The following is a 26,652-nucleotide window of genomic DNA, read 5'->3' on the forward strand; positions in this document are numbered from 1 at the left end:
TTCACACATATGTTACACACACATGTTTACAGTACTCCACTGCGCTCTGTCCGGGGCCCCTGCTCGGGGGGCGGCAGCAGGGGGAGAAAAGGAGAGCGAGGCAGAGATAGGGAGCAAATGCGAGGAGGCTGATCAGAAGCCAGTATTGGCACCGCTCCGCTCCCCAGCCGGACCTCAAGCATGCAAGCCCTTGGCGGTGGGATAGACAGGAGGTTCTGGGACTTTGGAGGAGGAAGAGCGGCCAGCTGGAGCGGTAACAGAGTGGTATTGTGAGCTGACTGACGCCTCGGTGACGCAGAGACGCAGGCTGCCCGGGTGGCCTCTTCCCGGGCCCCACAGGGCCCCTCTCTGCTGATGCACTGCTGGAAGTGGGTCAGACAGACACAAGAACACAGTATGGAGAGAGACTGGAGAGTGTTCGCTCAGCAGAGATCCAAGACAAAGAGGCATCGAAAGAGCGGAGCTGGTGTACAGTGAGCTGGAAGAGAGCTGGGCAGAGGCCTTTGTTGACATTATGAAACTTCCAGTGAGGAGACGATTATCAGCCTTGTGGTCAAATTATCTCATGATGATGGGCATGACAGAAAAAATGTTACATCTGATTTAAATGATTAAATTAATGAAAAAAAATATTTTTCTCAATATACACGAGTGCATCTTAATACAGAATCTGTACAGAATTCATCAGCATGACCTGATTCAGTCTCCGTTTCCCTTTACATTTTAACTCCAGCCCCAAAGATGCAGCAGCAGTCTGTTTCTCTCCTGCCGAACACAAAATAATGAGCCTCATCATGAGGATTTGGACTGTTTATAACAGCATGAAAAGGCCTCATTGAGAAAAGCAATCTTCAAAGCACAAGCTGTAGCTCGTCTTGCCAGGAGGAGGCAGTGTTCGCATTCAGCGCACATTAACATTCTTCACAGCATCCATTTTGCCTCCAATTCTCTGCAGCACTTAAGCTGCAAAATGATCGCCAGCCGTAGAAGCAGAGAGCAGCTAGTTATCAGGTTATTGATGTGGAGTCTTTGAAGAGGAAGAAGCAAAACAAACACAATAATACAAAATAAAAAAAAATAAAAAAGATCTGAGGAAGTCGGAGGAATGTGAGGAATGCACAAGTAAAAGTTAAAAAAAACACCCTTTAAGAGGATGGACAAAGCTGTGGCAGTGTCACACTTAAACCTGAAACATGCCTGGAAACACCATAAAGTTGTGTTTTGTGAGTGTTTCAGAGGAATCGTGACCACACGCGGCAGATTGTAGTCGAAGTGTTAAAACACTCAAACCTGCTCACAGCTGAGCCTGAAAAGACATTTCCAGTATTTCAACCTCCACCTACGCCCGGCAATTATGATCCGGTGGAAACCGAGAATGAATAGCTTTTGTGTTGAGACTGTAGCTTTAAGCCACATCCAAACATTACACCGAGATGGAATTTATACCTTTCATCGTTTCAGGGAGAGAGAAAAAAAAAATAATATCACATTCCAGTCAGCGGGAACAAGTGTGAGTGTGTGTGTGTGTGTGTGTGTGTGTGTGTGTGTGTGTGTGTGTGTGTGTGTGTGTGTGTGTGTGTGTGTGTGTGTGTGTGGTTACGCTTTACATCTGTCCTGGCATCCTGTCTGAGCATCATCTGGTTATTCATTCTGTTTGTTCTGAAACTGAACATGCTTTGTGTTTATCCTCCCACACACAGCCGCAGCGGGGAATCCAATAAGTTTCCAAATTGAGCTTTTTTTAAGAAAAAAACCCCCAAAACAACTTCTCTCAGCCTGGATCTGATGACGGCAGGGACGGACATGTGGAGATGTGAATAAAAAAAAAAACCAAACAGACCACACCGTCACACAGTCACTCGTGGTAAATACTTTATATGCAATTGTTTCTTGATCTTTGCAAACACTGTATAGAAAACACTTAAGTAACATTGTTTTTTTGAACATTTAAAGCGCGTCTGAGCTGTCAGACAGACATGACACAGTAATCTAGAGCTTTATAAACACCCCCACCCTCTCTCTCCTGTCCATACACAATCCCCTCCACACACACACACAAACAAACACACACACACAGCATTCAGGCTCTCCACTTATAATTCACAGTAGGCTGTATAACACTGTTTCTGTACCGCATGATGTTCTCAGCATCTTTTTTTTTATTATTATTTAAAATAGCTATCAACATTTATACTGTAATATTTGGAAAGCGATACATTTGTATTTACATAAGCTTATTGAGCGAGATTCAAATACAATGTGTACATATGTATAGTCGTATGTAGGGTGCGTATATGAGAGTGTGTGTGCTGATCAGAGTCGTCTTGATCATTCTGGCTGAGTCACTGACCAGTGACCGTTTTCCATTGAGAGCGTCCAGTCTGTTCAACACAGTCCAGTTAGAAAAAAGGAGAAAGTGTCCTGGCGCTGTGGCGAGTTTTTGCTCCGCTCAGAGAGGCGATGCGGGGCAACGGAGCAAACTCATCATAGGTTCGCTCCCCGCGTGGCAGTATGCGAGGACGCGAGGAGATCGTGGGAGACTGAATTGACCGGAGGTGGCGTGAGGTGCTCACAGCACGTCAGACTCAATCGTACATTCAGCAGAAGCCAGGAGGCGCCACTTGTTTCCTTGGACGGCTGTGGTTTTGTTGAAGGGGTCCTACGATCTCAGCGGCTGGCACATTTAGAGTCGTACTGTAATTTCACACGGGATTAAAGTAATAAAACGTGGCGAATGGTCACAGTACCATGTCTGATTTTAAAACACCTCCATACGCATCGAAAATGGATGCTTCAGGAACGATGAGACGTCCCTCCCTCCCCTCTCGGATCTTCCTGCCTTTACCTTTTTATCTTTCACACACAGAGATGCAAACACTCACATGTTACATTCATATACACAAACTACCAAAGTAAGCAATTACACCTACACACACAGAAACACACAAAGAAATGTCCCTCTCACACACACATACACACACATACACACACACATACACACAGGGACCTGGGGTGAGAGACCAAACTAATGTGAGAGGAAAGTGAGGCACATAATCCGACAGGCAAACTCCAGCCTGAATTTTGGTTTACTTAAAACAGAAGCCATATGTGGATGATTACCGTGTCTGAGACAGGTCCAGGCCTTCAGCCTAGAGAGAACTTCTAAAATGTAAAATCATTTAGCACCTTTAACATACTCTGGATCTGCAACTACCTATTAAACAGAGACGGACGTAGAAGCTCTGGCTCCGTCGTCCACATGAGTAACAGCCATGCCAGCAAATCATTTCGGGGGTTTGGACTAAGGTACTATAGTGATGATATGGAGCAGTGCTTAAAGGCGGAGCTATTCTTTCACATCCTCATTTGCTATTTAACCAAGGCATTTTGACAGAGATCCACATAATTAAACATTTAAGGAATTTATGTGCTCCAACAGTCTCATAAACTCTGGGTTGGGACCCAATGTAGGTCACTGGTCTAGTGCTGCTGGGTCCCTACATGGCAAGAGTAGCAATAGGTTTATAATGAGCTGGGGTCAGAAGAACAGGGACTAAATTTCGTTGTTTCTCAGATGAAAAAGCTTAAGAACCACAAACCGTGTTTCTGCTGGGTGCAGGAGCGACAGTGGTGGAAAAAAGGAACTGCTGAGTCAATCTCTTGAGGGCGATTACAGAGGTGCTTAAAAGGCCCTTGTGGGTCTTTATTCAAAGTGGCAGCTATTTGCTATCCCTGTATGTAGATCTTTTGTAACTCCTTTTCCATCTACCTTCCCTTCACGGTATTTAAAAGCTACTTCATTATCCTGGGTGTGTTGGTTCACAGGGTCAGTTAATTTGATTCCAGATTGAAAACAGAGAGAGGGATAGTAGGGGAGAATGAGAAAAGCAGGTAATCTGTCCATCCTTCCAGTCACCCGTCGCTTTGTTAAGACGGGGGAGAGATCAGGAATTTAGGCGAGTTTCTGTTCAACCGTCATCTGGAGTCGTGTCTTCAGGGGTGGATGAGTCCTCGGCAAAGTCATCCGATGAGCCGCTCTTGTGGATGCGGCCGTCACTGCGCATGCTATGGAAAGTCTTGCGGAAAGCCTCCATCATGGAGTGCGCCAGCTTCTTGGCCTCCAGCTTACTCTCACACTCCACAGCATGGCAGTCCATCTGGAAGGACAGGTCATCGTTGATCTCCCTGTAGATCCAGGCAAATACGTTGGATCTGACGCTATGGTCGGCTGTGCAGTAGGCGATGCGGGCCACCTGGTAGGTGTCCATGGTTACCGACGCCTCGCTGTGGTCATCCAGGTGGTGAAGGCGCACCTGGAAGGGCCGAATCTCCAGCAGAGAGCTGCCTGCGGGGCAGGTGCCCTGCTGCTGCTGAGCCAGGCCACGACTTTCCACCAGACCAACCACTGCTGACTCTGTGCAGCCAGATAGGAACTGGGTTCCCGAGATAGTCACCTTACCCAGGTAGGTCACCTGCAGGAAATGAGACACAGAGATACTATTAGACTCAACCTTTCCCACAGTGCAACATGTTAGAGATGTAAATATGCAGTTGTCTATAAATACATCAGAGCACATCATTTCCAACAGATGAACAGAAACTGCAAGGACGAAATAACAGGGGTGTGATACGTCAAAAGATCTCATATATTTTAAAAACAAATTGAATAACTATAAATAATAGAATCCCAAGGTGACATACTTTCAGACAGAGAAAATGATATCATCAAAATTGTTCCAAAGTCTAAGGGGTTTCAATGCGAACCCCTAGTTACATTTGGTTAGCAGGTGGGACCTGGGACTGGTCAACAATTGACATTTATGCTAAAAACATGGTGTAAAAGATGCCGTTCCGAGACAAATTTGAATGTCGGGGCTTACAGACACTTGGATGTTGTTGTTTTTACGTTTAAAGAAGTGGTCACCAGTTACTGCAATTTGGTTGCAACACCTTTTTGCCCCTGAAACTCCCAAAAATGTTTTGTGGACTCAAAACACTTCACCCACCCCTCCATCGGCATAGTTGTGAGTAGATAGAGTGGAATTTCATTTTTTGGTGAACTATCCCTTTAAACAGGTCTTTTTCTTAACAGAGTTTATATTTAGTGTTAACCTGAGGTAAGATAAGGCAAAAACTTTAATTGTGAAAATCAAGAGTATAGACCATTACCATTTCAAATCACTGCCAGCAGTTTTAAATAAAAACACTGCTTGATAAAAAGTACTGAGAATATTCAATGTACATCGCATTTAACCTCACAAACCGGGGGGGTTTAGAGAAAGACCTTTAAAGAACAGACAGTGGTGAAAAGAGCTTTACAAATTTTTCTGTGGTAACTTTACTGACACGCCGAAAGCTGTGTGTGTGTTATTTCCCAAAGAGAAGCTGTGGTTGCAACAAGGACCATAGAATTCCATAGTAATGACACTGCATACCAGGAGAGTGATACACTGAGTAGATGGAGAGGGATAAGATATGAGGGAGAGAGAGAAAGTTAAGAAGTGAACTAAGCTGGAGATTTCTGTGGGCATGAGGCCAATTCAAGATTGGTCCAGGAATAATGGCCGACTTGTGGGCTTTCTCTACGTGGTGTTCTTTATGGCTTTATAAAAATACACAGAGGAGGAGCCTGCTATGAGTCAAACGCTCAAAGAGTTTTCACTCCTGTCTGTGTTTACACTGGGGCAGGGGAATACTCTGCACACTCAAGAGTTCATTACAGCTGCTCGACATGCGCACACATTTGACACACGGCTGCAGATAACATGAGTGCAACGATAAGTGTGAATACTAAAGGGCAAGATTGGTATCATATCACAGTCTGGAACATTTGCAGAAGATGTGGCCTGCATTCGTCGCCCAACGCAAATTTGCCCAACATCAATCCTGTGGTCTCGATAACACCATTCCCTTAAGAAATTTAAGTGAACTATTATCTCAAAGCAAGGTTTTATGATGCTGATAAGGGAAAAGTCCACCCAGCAGATCAACAGATACCAAAGCAAAAAGCATGACTGAGTGAGTGACTGACATAAAGGACCAGAAAAAGACATAAAGCAGGAGCTTGGGTCCTGTTTTATTCATCACATGATCTGACTGCACCCTTCGAGTCAACCTGCCCTCATTCTCTGCTTATGATTTTGACTGAATGGGATCTTTCAGAGTGAGCATGTAGAACAGCCAGCCAGTCACCAGCCTCTCGGTTAGACAAGCAATTACTCCTGTGTAGGATAGATATACTTTAGCATTTACGATTAAGGCGAGTAACGCAGGCACTGATATCTTGAGTAAAATGTAGCAACTTGTCAAATTTCTTTTTATAACCCCAAACCTCTGATGCCAACAACAGTTTATTTTATATAAAAAAACGTGTGAAAGAATTGGAAGAGTCTTAAAATATCAGAAAATGGAAATAATGGAGAAATGGAGCAGCAACAAAAGGAAGAGGAAGCAAGTGAAAAATTGAATGTAGAAGTACAGTCTGTTAAAAGAATGTTCTTTAAAGTGATAATTTGTGAAAAATAATTTACAAACACTTAGAAAATACTCATAGCAACAAATGTAATGCCACCACCAGAGACATGTCTTAACTCTGGGCAGTAAATGAAGCAACTGAACATTAATTCTCAAAATTGTGTGAACTTGACCAGGAACAGTGATATATCATATTCCATGTGAAAATCAGGTGAATTAAAATGTGTATCGTATTTTTCCTAAATGTTGTCATAACAGCTACAAGACTGATTGGGGGTGAACACAAACAATAGTCTTGTACAACTTGGCCCTTGAGGGTTTCCTATAGGCAACAGTGATTCAAAGAGCCAGGCAGTGAAAGCGGCTGCCTCCTCAAACATGGTTTTCATTAGTGGTGACCACAGGGTGGGACATAGTGCCTTCGCTCCGGATCCATCAAACAGCTGACTACCCCAGGTCTGCAGGAGCAGCGTGGAGGCTAGGCAGTTTGCTATAATTCAACCACACTGACACCGTCTCGTAGCCAAAAGGCGGTCAGTCACTCAGTCAGCCAACAAATCTAAAGACTGAGCCAAGATTCATCAGCCATTCAGTGTGCTGTTAGTATGTCAAAAGACATGGAGAGAGTCATTATGGACTTCTTTTCTCTGATACTCATATTTTGATATTCAGTTACTTGTTTAAACTGTGATTGTTTCTACTGATTGCTCACTTCCTAGCTGAACTAAGGATGACTGCTTTGCCAGGTTTCATTTCCTTACAGGAGCTGGGAGTCGGCCAACGTTTTCTCTCATGTCAGCTTTACTGTCTCTGTTCTGCTGTCATGTTACAAAATTATGTATTCGCCTGGATAAATAATGCTGTAATGTTGAAGAGTTGCAGTGACCTCCTATTCAGCCTGAATGACAAGAATGAATTCTTTAGCCCAACTTTGCTTTTGTTTGATGGAATGCTTATCGGAATTCCCAAATTTTATTGGCATCACAGTGTTTGTGTATACTATGCATGCAATTGGTCATTAAGTTTTCTGGGTTGCTAACTTGGTGCCATAAAGGCTAGAGGAGCTGCTCCACTTAAAATACAAGCACTCAAATTTGACAATTCTCAAGGATTTTTAGGTTATAGGTCCGGGTAGGACCTCGGACCTAGAACAAGGGTTAAGAATGGAGAAAATGCAAAATAAATAAGCACACTCAAGAAAACCATAACCTTCATTGGTATGAGCTCAGGAGAAAAGTCCAGAAACAACAACAGAACTCACAAGATTATCAGAGCAGCAAATTCTTTCTGTTCTTTCTTTCCGAAAAAAAGTTTGAACTTCCTACAAGTTTGACCTGTTTTGGCTAAATGTTTCTGTCTGAGTAGCTTTTATCATACATGAACAGATGAATACAAATTAGATAAACCAGAATAAGATATAAGGTAAGTGTGTGTGTGTGTGTGTGCGGCGGAGATAAGTGAGGACTGTGTGAGGTGAGGAGGTCACCAGACAGAGCAAACATTAGACTTTGTTTCCTTTAAGTCCAAAGCAAACATGCAGCTGAAGAGGAAATTGTTACATTGCTCGAGCAGAAAGATGGTGGACAGATAGAGATAGAAAAATGCTGCCTATAAGGCCGTGCTCATAAAACAAAGGCACCACTAACTCATTGGATGCGTATGATTTTTGGGGGGATTGCAGTGCATGAATCAACAGTTTTAACTCTACCTAATTTTTTCCTTGAGGCTTAAGACGACACTGAGCCCATTTACACCTGGTATTAAAATGTGGTCTGTAGGTGAATTCAGCACATGTAGAAGGAAAGTTGAGTTTGTTCAGTTATGTGCACTAAATGTGAAAGTGAATCTGGAGTTTATAAGGTTTGCCTCCTGTAACATGGCAATGGATTGACAAAAAATGTGAACAGGTTACAATCTATATTATTGGAATAGCAACTCAAAAAAAGCCAAACAAGCATTATTGGTGCACTCGCTTGAATACAGTGCAATTATTTCTGCAACACTAACGAAATAATAATTTTAGTGAAGCATTAAATACTGTCAGTGTTAGATTAAAAGCAGCAGATGACAGTGATCCAGTGGAAGATCCAGTCCATTATAGGCTCACTTTGCAGAAATTAATCAAAGTTATAGATTGTAATTTAATTCCAGTAAAAAAAAAGTGTTGGCGACAAACACAATAAAGTGGGAATTTGAGTCAAGAACCACTTGATGTACAGGAGGATAAAACGGTCTAAACTAAACTGCTGCGAGTGTCGTTTCCCCACAAAACATCATACAATACAGTGACTGGTTAAATACAACAAAGACCAGCCTAAATGTGCAGGGAACACACCTGTAACCTTTCAAATGAGACCATACTACCTCAAAAACATCAGACTGACCTGCAAACATATAAAAACTTATATAACTTATAATATGTCAGACAGTAACACTGATATCCACCAACAGAAATACCACAATTAGAAATATGTTTTAAATGTAGAATGTGCTTTGGTATTTCCTTGTAAAAAATTCTTCCTCCTTAAAAATAAGGTTCAGACTTGAGACCACAACCTCTGATAGAATAACACAGAAAGAAGCATCATCAGAGCATCAGCTCCACCGTGCATGGTCTAGTTTTGGTTTGTGGGCAAACGATTAGGAAAATTATACTTTTTCAGACTGAAAGTAGCCAGTGAGACATGATCACATTGAAATTAAAAGCACAAATCTAACTTCTGACACCAGCTGAATAAAATATGAGGCCACAAAACAACAGCATGAGGTGGATCTGTGCGCAGTTTGAGTGTCTGGGAGGAAATTGCAGAGGTGGATCCGAGACAAGTTAGTGGGTGACTTTTAACAGCTACAGCTGTGAGTGAGTGTCTGTGTGAGTGAGTGTGTGAGCGCATCGGAACAGTTTCCAAATGTACAAATCATGGATTGGAACAATGAAGAGACAAACACTGACTCAAATGATCGTAAAATTCTGCAGATGGAAAAGAAACATGATTCAGGTTGGAAGAGAAAAAAACTTTTCTGTATATAAAGATGGAAAACATGACAGCTAGCCAAATGTGAAGCCAAAGCATGTAGATTGCCCCCTGGTGGCTGGCTGTAGTATAGGCTGTAAAACTCCTGCCTCCTATTGTTGGTGGATGAGACATGGAACAAACTGAAAGTCAAAGTAGGCCTACACTTGACATAAACTTTCCTAAAAGATGGTTTCTGACATTTTAGGTAGCTCTCATCACACTGCTGTATGTTCAAGTGCTCATTTTTCTGGGAAGATTGGTTTTAGCTAGTTATTTGATGCTATAAAAACAACGTGAAACCTCATGATTGACAGCTGAGACTGACTCGGTACTGCGGCTCCATCCCCTGATCGCTACTGCACAGACTTTGGCTCCAAGGGATATCTTCGGCGCAAGAAGGCAGCATTTATATCTTGGTATTTGGCATCGCTGAAGAGTGGGAAGAAGAAACACGCCGACTATCTTTATATACAGTCTATGGTTTTTATTATTTATTTTTAAAACTATGCACAAAATTGATACATCAAATCGACTCTGTCCCAGACCAGAACACATCTGCTGTCTTGTGCTCTGGCAGCCTGCTCACCAGTCGTCTCAGTCTCAGACAGGCAAGCTTAAATCATTTCAGAGATCTACAGAGTTCTCCCAGTTGGTTCAACTTTCCATGTGTTTCTCCTCTTTGTCCTAAACTCTTCTCGTCTCTTGTCGTCCCTTCTTCCCATCGCTCTCCCTTCTCTCTTTTACCCCCTCTCCTCTATCCTCACATCCCCTCTACTGTTGTGTACCCCCCTCCGAGGCTAATTGGTAGCAGTTCTATACCGTCAAACTGAAAATATTGATTGCATTACATGAAGCAATACAGAGACAGAAATAATGATGATTTACAGGATCTAAGGCCTTCGGGGGCTGCAAAGATGGAATTCTACACTGACAGAAAAACAGACAGACATACAAGCTGGAGGGAGAAAGAGGAAAAAACTGTGTTTGGGAGACTTTAATTTTCAAGTATGCCAAGGTAAGATGTGAAGTATCCACTGGATTCCTAAACTAAATGTGTTTGTGTACCTGTTTCATAGCAGAGAGAGAAAAACAATGAAGTGGAGTGAGAGTGTTTGTGACACTGAGATGGGGGGGAGGAGTGTAGTTAAACACTAGCATGTGTGGCTAGACATGTGGCCACTATTACTGACTCTTGGTTTATGGAGGTTATTGTCATTTTCTATTCTTTCTAACTCCTCGATTGGGAGACTCTTGATGAGCCGCTAGACCTGCGAGGAGAAGGTCGCACGGCACGGAAGAGACAGCTGAAGACGTCAGATTGCTACAGTTTGTAGTCTTAAGGAAAGTTAAAAGAAGTTAACAGAAAAGTTTAAGTTGGGATGAGAGGATTTACCACTCATGTCTGTTTGAGATATAAATTACATCAAAAGCACAGGATGGCAGCACCTATATCATGTGTATTTTGGCTTAATTTTGAACAACACGAGTCACCCATCTTTACATAGAGGCTATTGTGGAAAGAGCTAGCTAGCCTGGCTTTGTCAAATGGTTTTTAAAAAAATATATTTTAAGCTGCAATGATACTAACACTTTACAGTTCCTTATTCGTACAAAATCAGCAGTTTTATTTATCCTCTTAAATAGTGACAGTTAAAAGTGCTAGCTTGTGGAGCCAGGGGAGCAGTTATCCAGGCTTAATGCTAAGCTCAGCTAATCAACTGCAAATGGAGCTTCATATTTACAGTACAGCTACAAGAGTGGTATCAATCTTTTCATACATAAAGGGAAAAATCAACAACTCCAAAAAAATCTGTGGAGAAACACAACCTGAGAAACACTCAAATGTCCCTGATACTTATTAATCCGATTTTGAAAATGTTCCTGCATTATGGCTTTATTGTAATTTTCCACCAATTCTTCAATGAGTGCATCTGTAGCCCTGCAAAATATCCACCAACTCTTGCGTCTGGCTGGAAACACATTAGATCATAAATCTGAATATTGTTCGAAGACACATGTATGATAATCATCAGAGAGGTTGTGCAAATGCTGCCTCATTAAGTCCTTTATCTGCATGTTTGTAACACTGCAAAGGACTTGAGTCATTAAAACCATACTGCAGTACATGCATGCCAACACAGTCACTCTGCCACCACTACATGCCAGCTTCAATCCTGTCTGAGTTTGATGATGAATGAGGCAGACAGATTTTAACATTTAACATTTTCTGATGATTCACAGGATGAAAACCCAACAATGCCTGTTAAACCGCAATTATGCGACGAACAAAGGAGAAACAGACGGACAGAGAGAAACTCACTGCGGTAAACAGATGTGAAAAATAGGCAGAGAAGATGATAGAAAGTAAGTTAATGCAAAGAAAGACTGAAGAAAGTGAGGGATACACAGAGGGAAACAGAAAAAAAACATCCGCAGCCCAGCAAGCAAACCAGTGGGGGAAAGACAGTAACATCCTGGTCCACTCACGCACAACACACACCGTCTGTGTGTCTGTCTCTGTATGTGCATGTAACCTCACAGGCATGCATGTGTATGAGAGGTGTAGAGCTAGGGCAGCTGCTGCGGCTGCTCGGGCCACAGCTGGTTCAGCTATCAGCAGAAGAAAGGAGGTATGGGAAAAAGGGGAGGAGGAGGAGGAAGAGAGAGACTTGGAGGAATCAGTGAAGAGATACCTATCCCTGCGGAGAAGCTTTGGCAACGTAGATAGAGAAGAAGAAGAAAGGGTCTGAAATGACAGGAAAGAGGGTCTGAGAGCAGAACAAGGAAAGCAGTTTGGTCCCATTGGATCAGAAGCAGTCTGGGAACAGACTGTGATGTGAAGGTACAAACAGTTAGCAACACTTCTGGAACTTGTCGTTTCAGCATTAGGCAATTTCCCAGACACCGATCCAAGGACAACAGCTTTGCTTTTGCTGCAGACAAAAACACAGTCTCTCAGTGATATCAAAGATCTCTCCATCCAAACTTTGTATTGCTTTCTTACTAGCTTGAGATGATTCAACAATGTGATTGTTTTTGTTTTTACCTCAAATATCAGATTTGTCCGTGTCAGTAGAGTGTGGCTCGAGCTGCTATTTCTATCCAAACCAGTCCGAGCCTGAGAGAAAAACTCACCAAGCCTGAACCCATTCCGACGGGTACACTGCTATTTCTATCCGAAAACCAACCTAATGTTTTCCCTGATAAAATGCACATGCAGTATAAAAAAAAGCCAGCATAACCAAACCTGGCCCAAACCTGAATATACTTCAAAATTTTAATCCGAACCTCGTGGGTTGGCAATGGTGATACTTATCCTTTGTGATACTTGTGATTCAGCTAATTTACAAAAGATTAGGACAATTAGGACGGGATTGGCTTATACACCCTCCTCATTAAAACAGGTAACCAGTTGTAATGCTGTAGCCGATCGGTGTATATTCATTACATGAACATTTGGAAATGTGAATTAAAACTTATTTTGTAGTTCAACATTACACAATATTAAACCCAGTTACCTGGTTTAATGACGTGGCTGCTGATGAAAAGAAATTGTTCTCACAAACTGTGTATATTTTAGGTAGTCGTCATCAGAAGGTGAGTTTGAAAGAATACAGTAATCTTAACACAAGGCTAATTTTCTTGTATAGAAGTTTTTAATGCGGTTAAAAGCTCGAGAAAATTGTCTTAGTTGGACCTTGAGTGAAGATTATTTAATTATACAGCATTTTGGGGCAATTCAGAAATGTTACAGCACTTACAAGTTTATATTACTCACCAAGCATACATGGTGTCTCGGTCAATATTCATTCTATTTTTATTATTTGATATTCACAGTATCTGTATTGGATTTCAGCTTGGACTGTAGTCAGTTCCATGAAATTGGGAAAAAGACAGTTACTGAGTCACACACAAAAATGCTACAGCATGTTCTAACGCTAAAACACAAGTGTCCTGCTGTAGAACACAACGGGTTACCCAGGCGTTCTCCCTCAGTAGGCCCCTGCGTCTGGATCCCCCAACATGACTGGAAATCCACTGCTTGGGAACGCAGCATTCCTGAGGAGGTTGTTAACATTCCTCTAAACTTATTGAATCAGCAAAGTACAGCTGGCTCCGCTTGCCACGGCATGCAAAGATGGATGAGGGCTTTTTTCTGAACGTTCTGTGTGTACTTGCTTGTTTGTGTTGCGCAGTGAGAAGAAGGTGGTGTGTGTGTGTGTGTGTGTGTGTGTGTGTGTGTGTGTGTGTGTGTGTGTGTGTGTGTGTGTGTGTGTGTGTGTGTGTGTGTGTGTGAGTGAATGCGCATAACAGAGTCTGAGTGTTGCAATGTAAGTCAAGACAGGAGCACCTCAGTGTATATGAAAGAAGCTTTCACCCCGCTCAGCCTCATCCATACAGCCCACTTTAGGTTAAAATTCTCCATATTTCAATGATGGTCATAAAATACGTCTGAAATCTTCGCTATGGAGACAGTTTATTTTTAATTCCTGTCCCACACACATTCGCAATGCAAGTCTTACTTTACATACACTATTTGATGCCATTACAAATGGTGTTTAGTCAAATCCTCCTGCACTGGGTGCATCAGGATCAGCCTACAGAGCACACTGGGGTTTATCCCGTCCAGATTTTTGCACAGAGAAGGTTTTGTGTAACACTGTACATATGTTATAGCAGCGCCACAGCTTACGGCACATACTCCCACCAGAGACATTCTATGTTTATCAGGCCATCGTGATTCTTGTCACACATGAGTAAACATTTTAGTGGTACTGGGAAGATTTTAACCTACAAAAAAAAAGGTTGCACTCTGGAGCCCTGTCAAAGTGAAGTTTAAGTTAACTAAAAGTAAAGCACCGTAGGGGCCCTGTGACAGGGCACCAGTCTAATTTGTCCCATCACACTTTCATAATATATTAATACATGTTTTACACAACATAAAAAAGTCTGTAAGTCTAGTGTTTTTACACCATCGCTTCCTGGTCGAACAGTTTGCTGTGGTCTTTGCCCTCATGCTGCTTACTGTTCTCAGCTGTCAATGCCGTGGCTAAGAAGGTGGAGTGGGTCGTCCACTGACCAGAGGGTCAGTGGGTCAATATCAGTCTCCCCCATTCCGTGTGCTGATAGTGTGTGAGTGATGTGTGATAGACAAAGTACTACACATAGATGCACTGTATGAATGTGTGCCTGAATGGGTGAATAGCAAAGCTGTACGGTAAAATGTTTTGTCATCGAGACTAGAAAAGCTCTATATAAATAAAGACCATTTACTAGACCATTCCTCTCCTACACAAACACACTGACCCATCTGTCACAATCAGACCACCTGGAGCAATTTCACCCATGTCTCTGGCCTGTTAAAACATTGATACGTTTTTACCATCCTCTGCAGGCAGGCAGAATTTGTTAGAAACACGGTACCGCTTTCATGATGCACATTTACGTGAGAAGCATTCAATTCACAGCAGGTACTGGCCCTGGTCTGTAAGCCCATACTGTGAGTGTAACAGAAAAAAAGATGATGACTAAAATTAGGACATTTGATCTGACTGTCCAGTCCTTTATCAGAGAAGAACCAAACAGTTCAAATTAATCAGTGGATCTGAGAGAAGTCCTCAACTGCAGCACAGGCTTCCACTACACAAGAGTTCACCTGTGAACCACAACACACTCAGATTTCGTCTCAACATCGCTCAACCTTCATACTAACCCATAAGCGCAGAGGAGTATTGTCCTAAGTGTGGTCACGCTGACCCTTGTCTGCTGCTCCCATTAGCTATGTGGTCCAAAAAGAAAATTAAGCTGGGAAGACACAACCTGGAAAATGTTGAACACTATTACAGATGACAAAGCGAAGTCCAAAAACCCTGATATAAAAAAAGGCTGCCTCAGACTCAAACACAGACATTCACATTTAGCAGGGAACTGGGAGCACCGGTCATCTCACCCTGGAGGTTACTAATCATATAAATGTCATCACTGTGCGTTCTGTTCTCTGTTCGCTAGAGAAGTGACGGTACGCACAGCACACTAACTGACATCAGCATACCAATTAGAGAGGGACAAAAAGCCTCTCTGCCTGACAGATAAGATAAAGACATGGTAGGACCAGCCTGCCCTGCGCTGCGAGTGTGAATGACGTCAGTGTAGGAGAATCACGCACTGTCGCTGGTGTGGTTCAACTGTACATGAGAGAAATTGTGCCAAGCAGCAGCAGAAACAGAGCTAGACGTGCTTGGAATGTAACTGACGATATGCAGACATTTTGTCTTGTCATAGCAGTAAGAGCACACATGCTACTGATAACATTAGCAATGGCTGAGTTCTATTTAGGTGTCCCAGTAAAGTCACGACAGGGTGACAGGTGAGCCAGCCCAGCCCAGCACCAGGAGCCTGACACTGAAGCAGCTAAATGGATTTCAGCCATCATGGACTTGATTACCACCAATGCGTTTCTACTGTAACATCTTTCAAAGGCCTATTAGTCCCATTCTGGCAACAGTACTTAGTTTAATCACTGCCAGTCACAGCTTAAAGTCAAATCTGTGAGAGTTTCTTTCTACATCTCTAGCCTCTTTCCCCCTCGGAGTGACGCCGTAATGCCAAAACGCTAACAATATGCATTCAGATACAAATTCAAAGTTTTGATCTATCTATACCTTTATTTTGGGAAATACTTTCAATACTTTTTATAAGCCTAATTTGACTAGTGACGCCTGAGAAGAATGAAAACAGGACTCTGAAGAGACAAGAGCAGAGAGTTAAAGGTGAATACAACCACTAACCTAACTGTGCATTGCTTAGTGTGAATGTGTTGGTAACTCTTCATTTTTTTACCCTTTGAAAATGAAGAAAAGATTTATTTCAACCACAACAAAGTCAGGGTAAGAAGCTGAGTTGTATTTTCAGCAGTCTCCAAAATAATTTCTCTATTGTCATTGCATACGACTGTGGAGCTGGCATGGATCTAAAGAGCATTGACTATATTTTCTCAATGGACGTGAAGTGGACCACTTTGACAGCAGCAGGCCAGGCAGGGCAATGAGAGGCGGCCTTTCATCCTTGCTAGCTGTTAGCTTTGGCAGGGGCTCAGCGGCCCTCGGACAGCCTTCCTGCCTGCCTGCAAACTGGGACAACACCTGGGGGCTGGGAGAAAGCAGAATGAGGGAGACGGGTGAGAAATGAAAGGGAATATAGACCATGAGGATAATAAATTGGATCATATTGTGCCATATAAAGGCCAATCACGAAAGGGGAGAGAAGGGCAAAATGAGACCACTGTTTCCAAAGTTTTTTCCCATGAAAAGAAAATAATGGCTCTTTGAGGTCTGATGGTGGAAGCAGAGGTGCTGGGGCAGGTGGTCAGACAGATATGCAGACAGGCAGGTAGTGACTCAGACAGTAAGTTACATGAGACAGAATACACAGGCCAACAAATGCATGCGGCGAGGCAGACAGAATTGTAAATGAGGAGGTCGCAGACAGATGAGGGAAATGAATTTTTTTGTGTGTGGCTGGTATTCTGCTGAATAGCTGTAGTGGTATCCATGGCAACATGGCTTTGGCATTTGCGGCAATGCTGGAAAGAGCAGCCGGCACAGAGGGAGGAGCAGGCAGAGAGCGGAGACTGGGATTCACACTAGACAGAGAGGGATACCAAGTTCATCTATGTGCAGTGTTCACCGTGGCAATACATCAATATTTATCTTATCACAGTAGCGATTGTCAGTAGGATGATACGACATGACGCTGCATATCTCTGTTACCTTACACTAAAACTGTCATTACACTGTTAAGTTTAGAGAAACAGCTGGTTAAAATTTGTCACACAAAAAGAACATGTATGATCAATTAGAAACCAAGTATGACACACTGAACATGGGGAATGGGATACTGATGAGTCAGTAGCCTGAGACCAGACATAAGCTCACTGACCTTCGTATAGATTTTTTTTTTTTTAAAACATCTTCACTGAATTTAAAATGAATTACCATATTGTTTGTTCCCGTTTTATAGACACGTTCGCTAGCTCGGGCTAACACTACACTACTGGAAATCACATATTCACTGCTCTACAACATAACTTGCCAGAGGCAGTGCAGCGCAACTGCTGGCAAAGAAGAAAAAGTGATTTTTGAAGAAGGACAATTACAGTTTTAACTGTGTGAAACCAATTTACTTTAAAGACGTGGTATCTGATCAGTAAATACACTTGCACACTGGCATATGCACAACCCTGCATTTTCAGCAGCATAGGAGGCATTTCTGTTGCTGGTAGCTGTATCACAACATCTCTACTTGTGAGCCAATGAAAACTCTGCTGGATAACATATGTGTCGCCATGTCTGCATGTGTACCACAGACCAAACTTCTCTGCTCTACCAATAAAGGCTGCCTTACTCACTTTCACTTCATGTTTTCATTTGAACCTCTGGAGTTTTTGGGAAGTGCTGCTGATGAGAACTCAGCACTTTTGGCCTCTTGGCTTCCTTAGAAACGTTTTGTTTTCCAACACAAATATGCATATAAATATCTATACAGCATACGTCTGGGTGTGTTTCTGTTAGCTCTTCTGTAAAGTGATCCAATAAACGTGGGGACTGTGTGTTCCATGTGTGTGTTTCTTGGCAATGATGTCAAATGACTTTTTTTTCTGTGTTTTAGGGTAACTAGCTATGAAATGTTTTGTTTATTTAGGCTAAGTTGAAAAAGCTTCAACTCCTTTTCCGACATGCTTGTTAACAGTAAAGCGTAACTGACCAAACACAACATTCCAAGTACAAAAACGAAATCCTCGTACCCACACAGCCATTTGAAGTTGTCTCCTATGTGACCACAGTCATCTCACTTTATTTGTTATTGTTACAATGCTGTGGCACAAGGCGGGCGAAGACACAAAGACGCACTCAGTGACTTGGTGGGGGAGTGTTGTGTGTAATAACAGAACGTTGCTGCTATTTTAATCTTTAGCCTTGTTTGTTTTCTGTTTTGAGAAAAGAGAAAAGGCTGCGAGTCCAACGGCTCATTGGTTCAAATGCTACATCTGACACTCGGCAGAGCCAGGGAGGAAAACAAACACATCCATGCCAGAGCACAGACACAGACACACAGACACAGACACACACACACACACACACACACACACACACACACACACACACACACACACACACACACACACACACACACACACACACACACACACACACACACACACACACACACACACACACACACACACACACAAGTGTGTGGTACTTCAAAAAAGTGTGTTGGTGGAGTAGCACGTGGCAACGGATCTAACTTGGGTGTCCAAAAAGAAAAAGGAAAAACAGTTGGATTATGATTGTATTAATGCTATTATAGATTTAATGTTCAGGCACGGGGCTGGATTTGGTGGATTATGAGACCCATGTGATCCTACCTTGTATCCAGCATGGGTCCTGCTCTTTGTGAGCGGCGTGGTGGAGCACAGCTCAATGGCCTCGGGCTCATGAAAGATCACCGTGGGCAACGGTTCCTTCCTCAGCGTCAGCACATTCAACTTTGTTTTCAGCATGGTCTGGAAGTGCTGATGAAGAAAGAAAGAAAAACAGAGACTGAAACACTGCTGTAAGAAGAAATAAAATCAGTTGCGGACAAGTTTATGCCTATGATTCAATATTTATAGTTTCCTTGTCAACACCATAGACTGTATATAAAGATGGATGACAAATGCTCCCCAAAACTGAAGCCAAAGCATCTTGTTTGCCCCATGGTGGCTGGCTGCATTTAACTGCTAAGTTTGGTTTAGTTAGTTATTTGATATATAACTAACCGTACCTATAACTATAAGTAACCTATATCAATAGTACTCAAAACATCCGGATTAACAGCTCTTTCTGACTCGTGATTGGTCGAGAGCTTATATCGGCGGGACCTCGCTACCACGACTCTATCCCCTGATCACTACTGCACAGACTCTGGCTCCAAATGCGCAAGATTGAAGTGTTGGTATCTGAGATATTTTGGATTCATTCATGGTTAGTGGGAGGAAGTGGAGACGCATCGTCCATCTTTACCGTCTGTGGTCAACACTGATGGAGTCTTAAAAATTGCAACCCCCCTACACACTGTTATCTTAGTGCTTTTGTCCATCATAAGTGTATATAAACATAGGTTTAACCTTTCACATACATATATGAATACCAAGAAAACACATCTCAGTGGTGAAAAATGGGGATGAAGACTGTAAGTGAGTTGGTGCAAGAGGTTTATTCTGCAGAAAGTGGAATGTGGGGAGCAGGAGAAGGGAGAACTGCCCTCGCTGCCTCTGTCAACACAAGAGTAGCGAGCTGCCTGCTCTCGTTCTAAAGTCCACGGCCAGTGTTTTCTGACGCCGAGCAGAACCACAAGGCACTGCGCGTCTGGAACTTCTGGGCTTCTTCGGAACAGTCAAAGAAAAAAACTCAGGGGCTCATTAGATCACATCCAAGGCATAAAAAGGGCAATGGCACATCTATTGGGCTAGGTGTCTACAGCCTAACCTCAGTTATTTAGTATCGTCCACCTCTGGCAATCCATCAGTCGAATCCTGACTGGAAATTCTGGTACATCTGAGAGGTCCTCCACGCCTGCAGGTTTTTTGAATCTAATATTTCTAACAGCAATCTGACACTTGTCGGTTTCTTTCTTTGCAGCTTCTCTGGATGACCTTTCTTCAGGTGCCAACACAATTTTAACAGCTCTTGTATAATAAGTCTGTGGAAGAAATGTAACTATCTGTGTCTGCCTCGGGGACTGCTTTGATTCTCATTTTCATGGTTATTGTATGTCAATCCCTGTATTTCTCACCTTTATTATTGCCAACAGTCTGCTACAGCCATGCTAGCATCACTGTGATACTGACCTTAGAGCTAATGCTAAATGCTCAAAATGCCAAAACTAATATGCCGATGTCAAGCAGGTGTTATGTTAAGACCATGTTCATCATCTTACTTTAACATGCTAATTAGCAAAAGAGAACAACTTGAGTCAAGGGGAATGTCAGTAGTTTCAATACTTTTGGTCATGACGCAAAGTATTGCAAACTAATTTTGACAATAGATGAAAACTCAGGATCATTAAAGTGATTACAATTTATCCTGAGGCAGATCTAAATGTGTGTGGTAAATTTTACAGTAATCCATTTAAGCAACAAAGTACAAATGTCATCTTCACAGTGGTGCTAGAGGAAAAGACCTGGCATCACTTAAGTCATTAGAATTCATTATGTGGGAACCAAATTTCATAGTAATTCATCACTAACTTTTAAGAGAAATGCAAGTAAAAAAACTAGGATGAGACTCATTAGAGCGTATAACTCGAAACATGCCCCAAAACTCCTCTAATGAAACCAGGTTTAAATTCACTAGATCCAGATTTTTTAGTTGGATCTGCACCAAAATGCACAAAATAAATTATCAATCCTCTAAATATGCCTCTTTCCATCAAGATCCATCAATTATTCTATGGGAAATCTGTGAAAATGTCACTCAAAATGCGAGAAATACCAAAATTGTATGGGTTCTTTCTTGGCCCACGTCGTGGAAATTTGTTTAGTAGTTTTTGCGTTATCCTGCTGACAAAAAAAACAACAATAAACAAACAACAATAGGGGAGAAAACATAACCCTCTTGGCTGAGGTAACTAAGACCTCAACCTGCTGATGGCACCAAGGTCAAAGTCAGAGTATCGGTCTGATAGGTCAACATTGCTGTCCTGTAAAGACAGACGGACAGACTATAATGCACCACCACGACCACGACTCACGACTCTAACAATACCCCAAGGAAGGGTTGCATTCACTGGAGGACCTCTTTCAAATGGAGCCCTTTCTACCAACAAAAAGGAAGGACCACATATCTTGTCCTAACTGACTTTGCAACTCCAAGCAGAAGCAAGGTGGTTTTGACAAGAATAAAATGTTTTTCACACAATGCTGTAGTAGAAATGTGGAATTAACATAATAATAATGAATAAATACATTGATGTGGCGTTCCTCTGCAAGTACAGATTACTTTTATAAATGCTCCCATTCACTATTTTACTTTTTCCTATCTGGTGCTTCGAAACAGTTTTTCCATGTTGGACGTGCACTATGTCCTTTTCTTACAGAACAGATGGTCAACATATTCAGAAGATGAAAACTGTGAATCCTGCCAATACAGCTGATCATCAATCTTTGCTGTTCTGTTGGTTCAGTGATGCCAAGTAGACCATCCTCAATCAACTTCACAACACAAGTCAGGTGTCCAGTTTCTAAATTCAACTCCACTACATCAGAATCTACATTAAAATATATTGCTCTGCAAAAATGTATCTGAAAAATAATAGCCTTTCGTTTTATTACCATCATCCTAATAATAATGATAATAATAATAATTATACTTTGACTCATCCTTGAAAATGTTATCATTGTTTTGAAATTGTATTCTTATCTTTGTCCTCACCAACAAATGTTTTGGATCCTGTTTGCCAGGCATTGTGTTCATCATATGTGTAAACCAATGACATGTTATGTAGCATGACTAATATGCCTCATTTAATTCTAATAATAATTTAGAGAAAGGGGGGCATGAAAGGCAGATAAGGCAAGAAAAAAAAGCAGCAGATGAAGGGGAATCAGCGAAAAAGTAAAATGGAGTTGTGAAAGTAAAGCCACATGTGTGTAAACGCTTTCTGACCTCCGCGTCAGCACTTTACAGCTTCCTGACAGCGGCTCACATTCCTGCGGTTGGCCCCAGTACGGAGTTTAGGGGGCGGGGGCAGGGGGGTGTTTGGAGACCTGTGGTGGGCTCCCCGACTCCTCCACCCCCCACCAGGAGCAAAAGCCTGAGCGGATGGCCACTCGTGGGGTAAAGCTGGAATTCTATTCATAATATTTTCACTGCATTTTAATGTTTTTATTTCTCAATCCCCAACAGTCTCCTCATCAAGTTACTGCTGTTATTGATTCTATTTCTGACTACAACTCGAACCCGGGTAGGTTTTCTGTCTCCACCGTGAGGCTGCTGTGGGCTAGACCATGTCTGAGCTGGTTACAAGACAAAGGTTGTGTCTACACTTACGATCTAAATGCTAAACAATGACTGCCGTCATAAGAAAACCAATGTTCCTCACAAGGATTATAAAAAACAATACTGTTTTTAGATTAACAGTAAGGGGTCTGATCTCCATAGGTACGAAGCAAAAAAGCTAATGTTTGACTTAAGTTAAAGATTCTAAATGTTGAATATTTAACTGGTTGTAATTCAAATATTTGTTGATCTACTAAACAGCTACAGAGCTTTCAGTGTAGCTATAACTCAGGTGTTTGGCAACAGCTGGTTCATCCTAGCAACTGACACGTGTCACAGAAGGACCTGAGGGGTCTCCAAAGTCCACACATGAGTGGATCCCCAGTTTGATGGATTTAAAGTGAGCATTCAAGACAATGAATGAGATGTGACACATCCTATTTTCAAACAGCCAATTTACCAATTTTAAAAAGACAAACCCTAACAGACAAATCCGTTTTCATTCTACAGTGTAATGGAACATTTTACCATTATACCACACTATATATTATCTCTGCTTATGCATACTATTTCTGTTTGTGTAACTGCAAAGGTGACATCAGGGCCACAAATCTGAGACTGTGCTCGTCTCCCCCACCAAGACCTCGAAGAGGCCTTCAACCTGTGTCAGGGTTTGGCTTGGCCAGGAGGCCTTCAGCATGTGTTTGTGTCTTATCTCCTGGGATGTTACTATTCACTCAGTTCACACACATACACACACAAACACATACTGTACATACACACACACAAATAGTTCACACACACACACACACACACACTCGTAGTTCAACTCTTCACACACACACATCTCTTCACTGCATCTGCATAAAAAGCACACGCCTGCAAATGTCTCTTTGTCATCCCCTCTGCAGAATGCTCTTCACATGCTGTATGATTGTCTGACCTTCCTTGCAAGGAATAAAGTATACTTAAAAGACTATGATTCTCTAATCTCTTTATTTCAGAAGTCTCACCAGGTCAAATTTCCATCACAACAGTCGAAGTGCTAAGATACACTTTATTATGAAGAAGCTGGGCTACACAGAACAAAACATGTACTTTCACGTCTCTATGGTTTATTTCCATCATTTATGAGAAATTATTAAAAATAATCAAGTGCATGTACATTTTAAAGTTGAATGATTTATAATGACCAGTGATCCAAAAAACGATTATACAATGAATTGACTTCTTCACATAGCAACACTCAACTTCTTCAGTTGACATTTGAACAACAAAAGTGCTGATGGTTGTAAAGATAATAGAGTCCATGTGTTTTAAAATTCACATGCACTTTCATTCCATCTCATCATTTAAAGGTTGTTACTGCCACTCTTTACATATTCCAACTTGCTGTAAACCAGATCAGAGCATTTGCTATTTTGGAAACCAATTATGACATTTACTGTCAAAACAACATAGTTGTACATATTTAGCAGCATCAAAAAGCATCAACACTGATGCACTGCTGCCAGTGTCCATGTAATTAATCTTTATTTATGGAGGAAAAAAGTTTAGGCCTTATACTGCCAAAGCTCAAACATTGTGACTTTTATAACATTTCAGTTTTTCATATTTACATCTCTCAAGGCCTGCATTAAAAAACTACAAACATCGCACAATATTTGAAATATGTCTTCACTTCTGGGATAACGACTTATATTTCCAACTCTGGATTATTGGATTTTAGCCCAAAACAGACCCAATGTTACATATCATTTCTCAAAGTTTCTACGCGTAAATATTCGTGAACTGTTTATTTATAAGCACGCAAATCAAGGAAAACACTTCTTGTGAGCAATCACGTGCATGAGAAATCGAGTCGAGAGCCTTTGCAGATTGTCTTTTGCAGTTTGCCTCCCGCAGTGATGAGCTTAACAGGTCACAGATGGCAAGTCAAACTTCTGGCCCCCTGAGGGAGCATTCTTACAGGACAGAAGTTCTCAGGTCAATCTCATGCACTGCATAGCAGGGTAAAAACAGACCTCTGCCACATCTACTGAGACACGCAAAATAGGCATTATGGGGATTTTATCATGGCAAAACTGTACAAAACAGATGGAAAAAATGTTCACAAGCCAGCGGATGTAATATGGGCAGATGTTCTGTGTCTGAAAATTAAATAATAAAATATACACCCCTTGGATACGTCAATGGCTACTGGTTTATCCTAAAAGCTCAAAACATGGTTAAGTGATATAAAGATTTGTTGGGAGCTCGCAGACCTCAAGTCGAAAACCGTTTCTCAACAATATTTTAACCTGCCTGCGCAACATCTGCATTCTGCAACCCAGACACACTAGATGAAAGACTTTGCAGAGCTTTAAACCAGATGTCGTAGGTCTGTTGGGTGCTGGCAGGGAGTAAAACAGTAGGAAATCTGTTTGTTATCTGCTCATCTGTTCTACATCTCATCTTGTCATTTTCAAAAGAGAAGCACCAGCCTGATATTGGAGCCAGACTTGTACCAAAATCAGAATCATTTAATTTCCATGTAGACAGAAAAGGTATTGTGATATATGGTGATAAGAATAGAACCATAAAACTGTAGGGAATAAGTAAATCACCACTAGCTTAACAAATACAACTGCTTTGTGGTCAGTACAAATGTTTGGTTCATGCATCAACTTCTGTATCACCACCACCACCCTGGGCTTGACAACTGAAATCCCTCTCTCCCCACAACCACACTATGGTTGGTCAATGTGGTCAGAAGACCAACCATGACAATTAGTGTGTGATAGAGCTTTAAGAAAGAGCAAAATATCACGATGTGGTCAGTGGTAAATTAGAAAATCCTTCTATTGACAGTAATACACAACTAAAGAAGAAAGAGCATCGAGCACCCACTCAACCTCTTGTGGCAAAACTTAAAGGTGCCCTTTGGAGTTTTCAGTTAACGATGGTGTCCAGACACCCACCAATTACATGACTTGCCCAATGGTTCCACCGTTCCACTTTTTTAACCAAACTTCAAACATGCATTCGAAGATGAGGGTAAAAGTTAATGTTTGAACTGTAATGACAGTTTTCAACTTCAAAATATACGGTCTACAAGCTCATCAGACTGAAGTAGTTTGCCTCATCATCCAACAGAGGGCGCTCACTGGTTAACAATTGACCTATTGAATGCCCTCTTGACCTTTCAGTAAAGAAAGTCAGTAATGTTACGTTGTTTTGCTATGAAAATTAAGAACGCTAGCAAGCAAAGCCATCCTAAGCGGACAATCACAACACTAAACATTTGAGACGTGGCATGCAGGAGTATTAACTCCCACATGCCACTGTGGGGCTTAACACCATATGGCAACAGCCTTACTCTTTAACAACAACAAATCTGCAGGCTCACCTGTATCGATGTATTTGAATGTATTGGAATGAAATTGCCATGTCATATCAAGTTTGTTCAAACTTGATTTGACAGCCTTAAACAGCCCACATTCATCAAAACCTCCAATTGTTAAAATACTCATAATCAAGATGTAATCAGAAGATACAAATATAAATTGAAGCAGCAGGGAAGCACAGTTGTATCATGTGATGGAAGAAGAGTTGACCGACAAGACTAAGGATTTGGTGCCAAATTTAAATGCAAAGGCTTCCATTTGGCAACATTTAGGATTGAAGTCAAATGACTCAAGGGAACCTGTTGATGTTACTGAGGGAATCTGCAAACTTTCTCTGATGAAGGTGGCAATATCTGAAGGTAACGCTTCTAATCTACATGCATTCAAGTGCACCACAAGAGTAAGGCTGCCAACAGGGAAATCTAACGTTAAAGATCAAAGCATAAGCACTCTACAGATACTAAGCTGACACAGGTCACTTCTTGTAAAACGTCTGGAGTAATCAGTAACACCAGTGTTTTTATTGGTATTTTACCTGGTGGGAAGGTTTCCACAGTGTAGCATTCCTACGGTTTAGATCTAGTATTACACACCGAGATTAATTTTGTTTATGCTTGAGGCCCCACAAACACATTGAAAGCATTTTTTCTTCCTCAGGAAATGTTTGAAAAGCCAATATAAAAAAAAAATAATAATAATTGGAACCTGCATTGTTCGCATTGTTGCTTGCTAGGA

The 26,652-nt window shown here is 41.7% G+C and overlaps 1 protein-coding gene across 1 annotated transcript in view; it reads right to left on the bottom strand.

The window, feature by feature from the left end:
- Positions 1 to 1,859: 1,859 nt before the first annotated feature.
- Positions 1,860 to 26,652, bottom strand: part of pid1 (phosphotyrosine interaction domain containing 1) — a 31,126-nt gene continuing 6,333 nt past the window's right edge. Inside the window, exons 2-3 of the mRNA XM_035154209.2 lie at positions 18,919 to 19,065; positions 1,860 to 4,472 (exon numbers count right to left, since the gene is read on the bottom strand). Of these exons, the coding sequence (XP_035010100.1) occupies positions 3,969 to 4,472; positions 18,919 to 19,065 (651 nt within the window). The 3' untranslated portion in view covers positions 1,860 to 3,968. The remainder of the gene's footprint in view (positions 4,473 to 18,918; positions 19,066 to 26,652) is intronic.

This window comes from Hippoglossus stenolepis, chromosome 4 (genome assembly GCF_022539355.2).
Source record: "Hippoglossus stenolepis isolate QCI-W04-F060 chromosome 4, HSTE1.2, whole genome shotgun sequence".
Classification (NCBI taxonomy): domain Eukaryota; kingdom Metazoa; phylum Chordata; class Actinopteri; order Pleuronectiformes; family Pleuronectidae; genus Hippoglossus; species Hippoglossus stenolepis.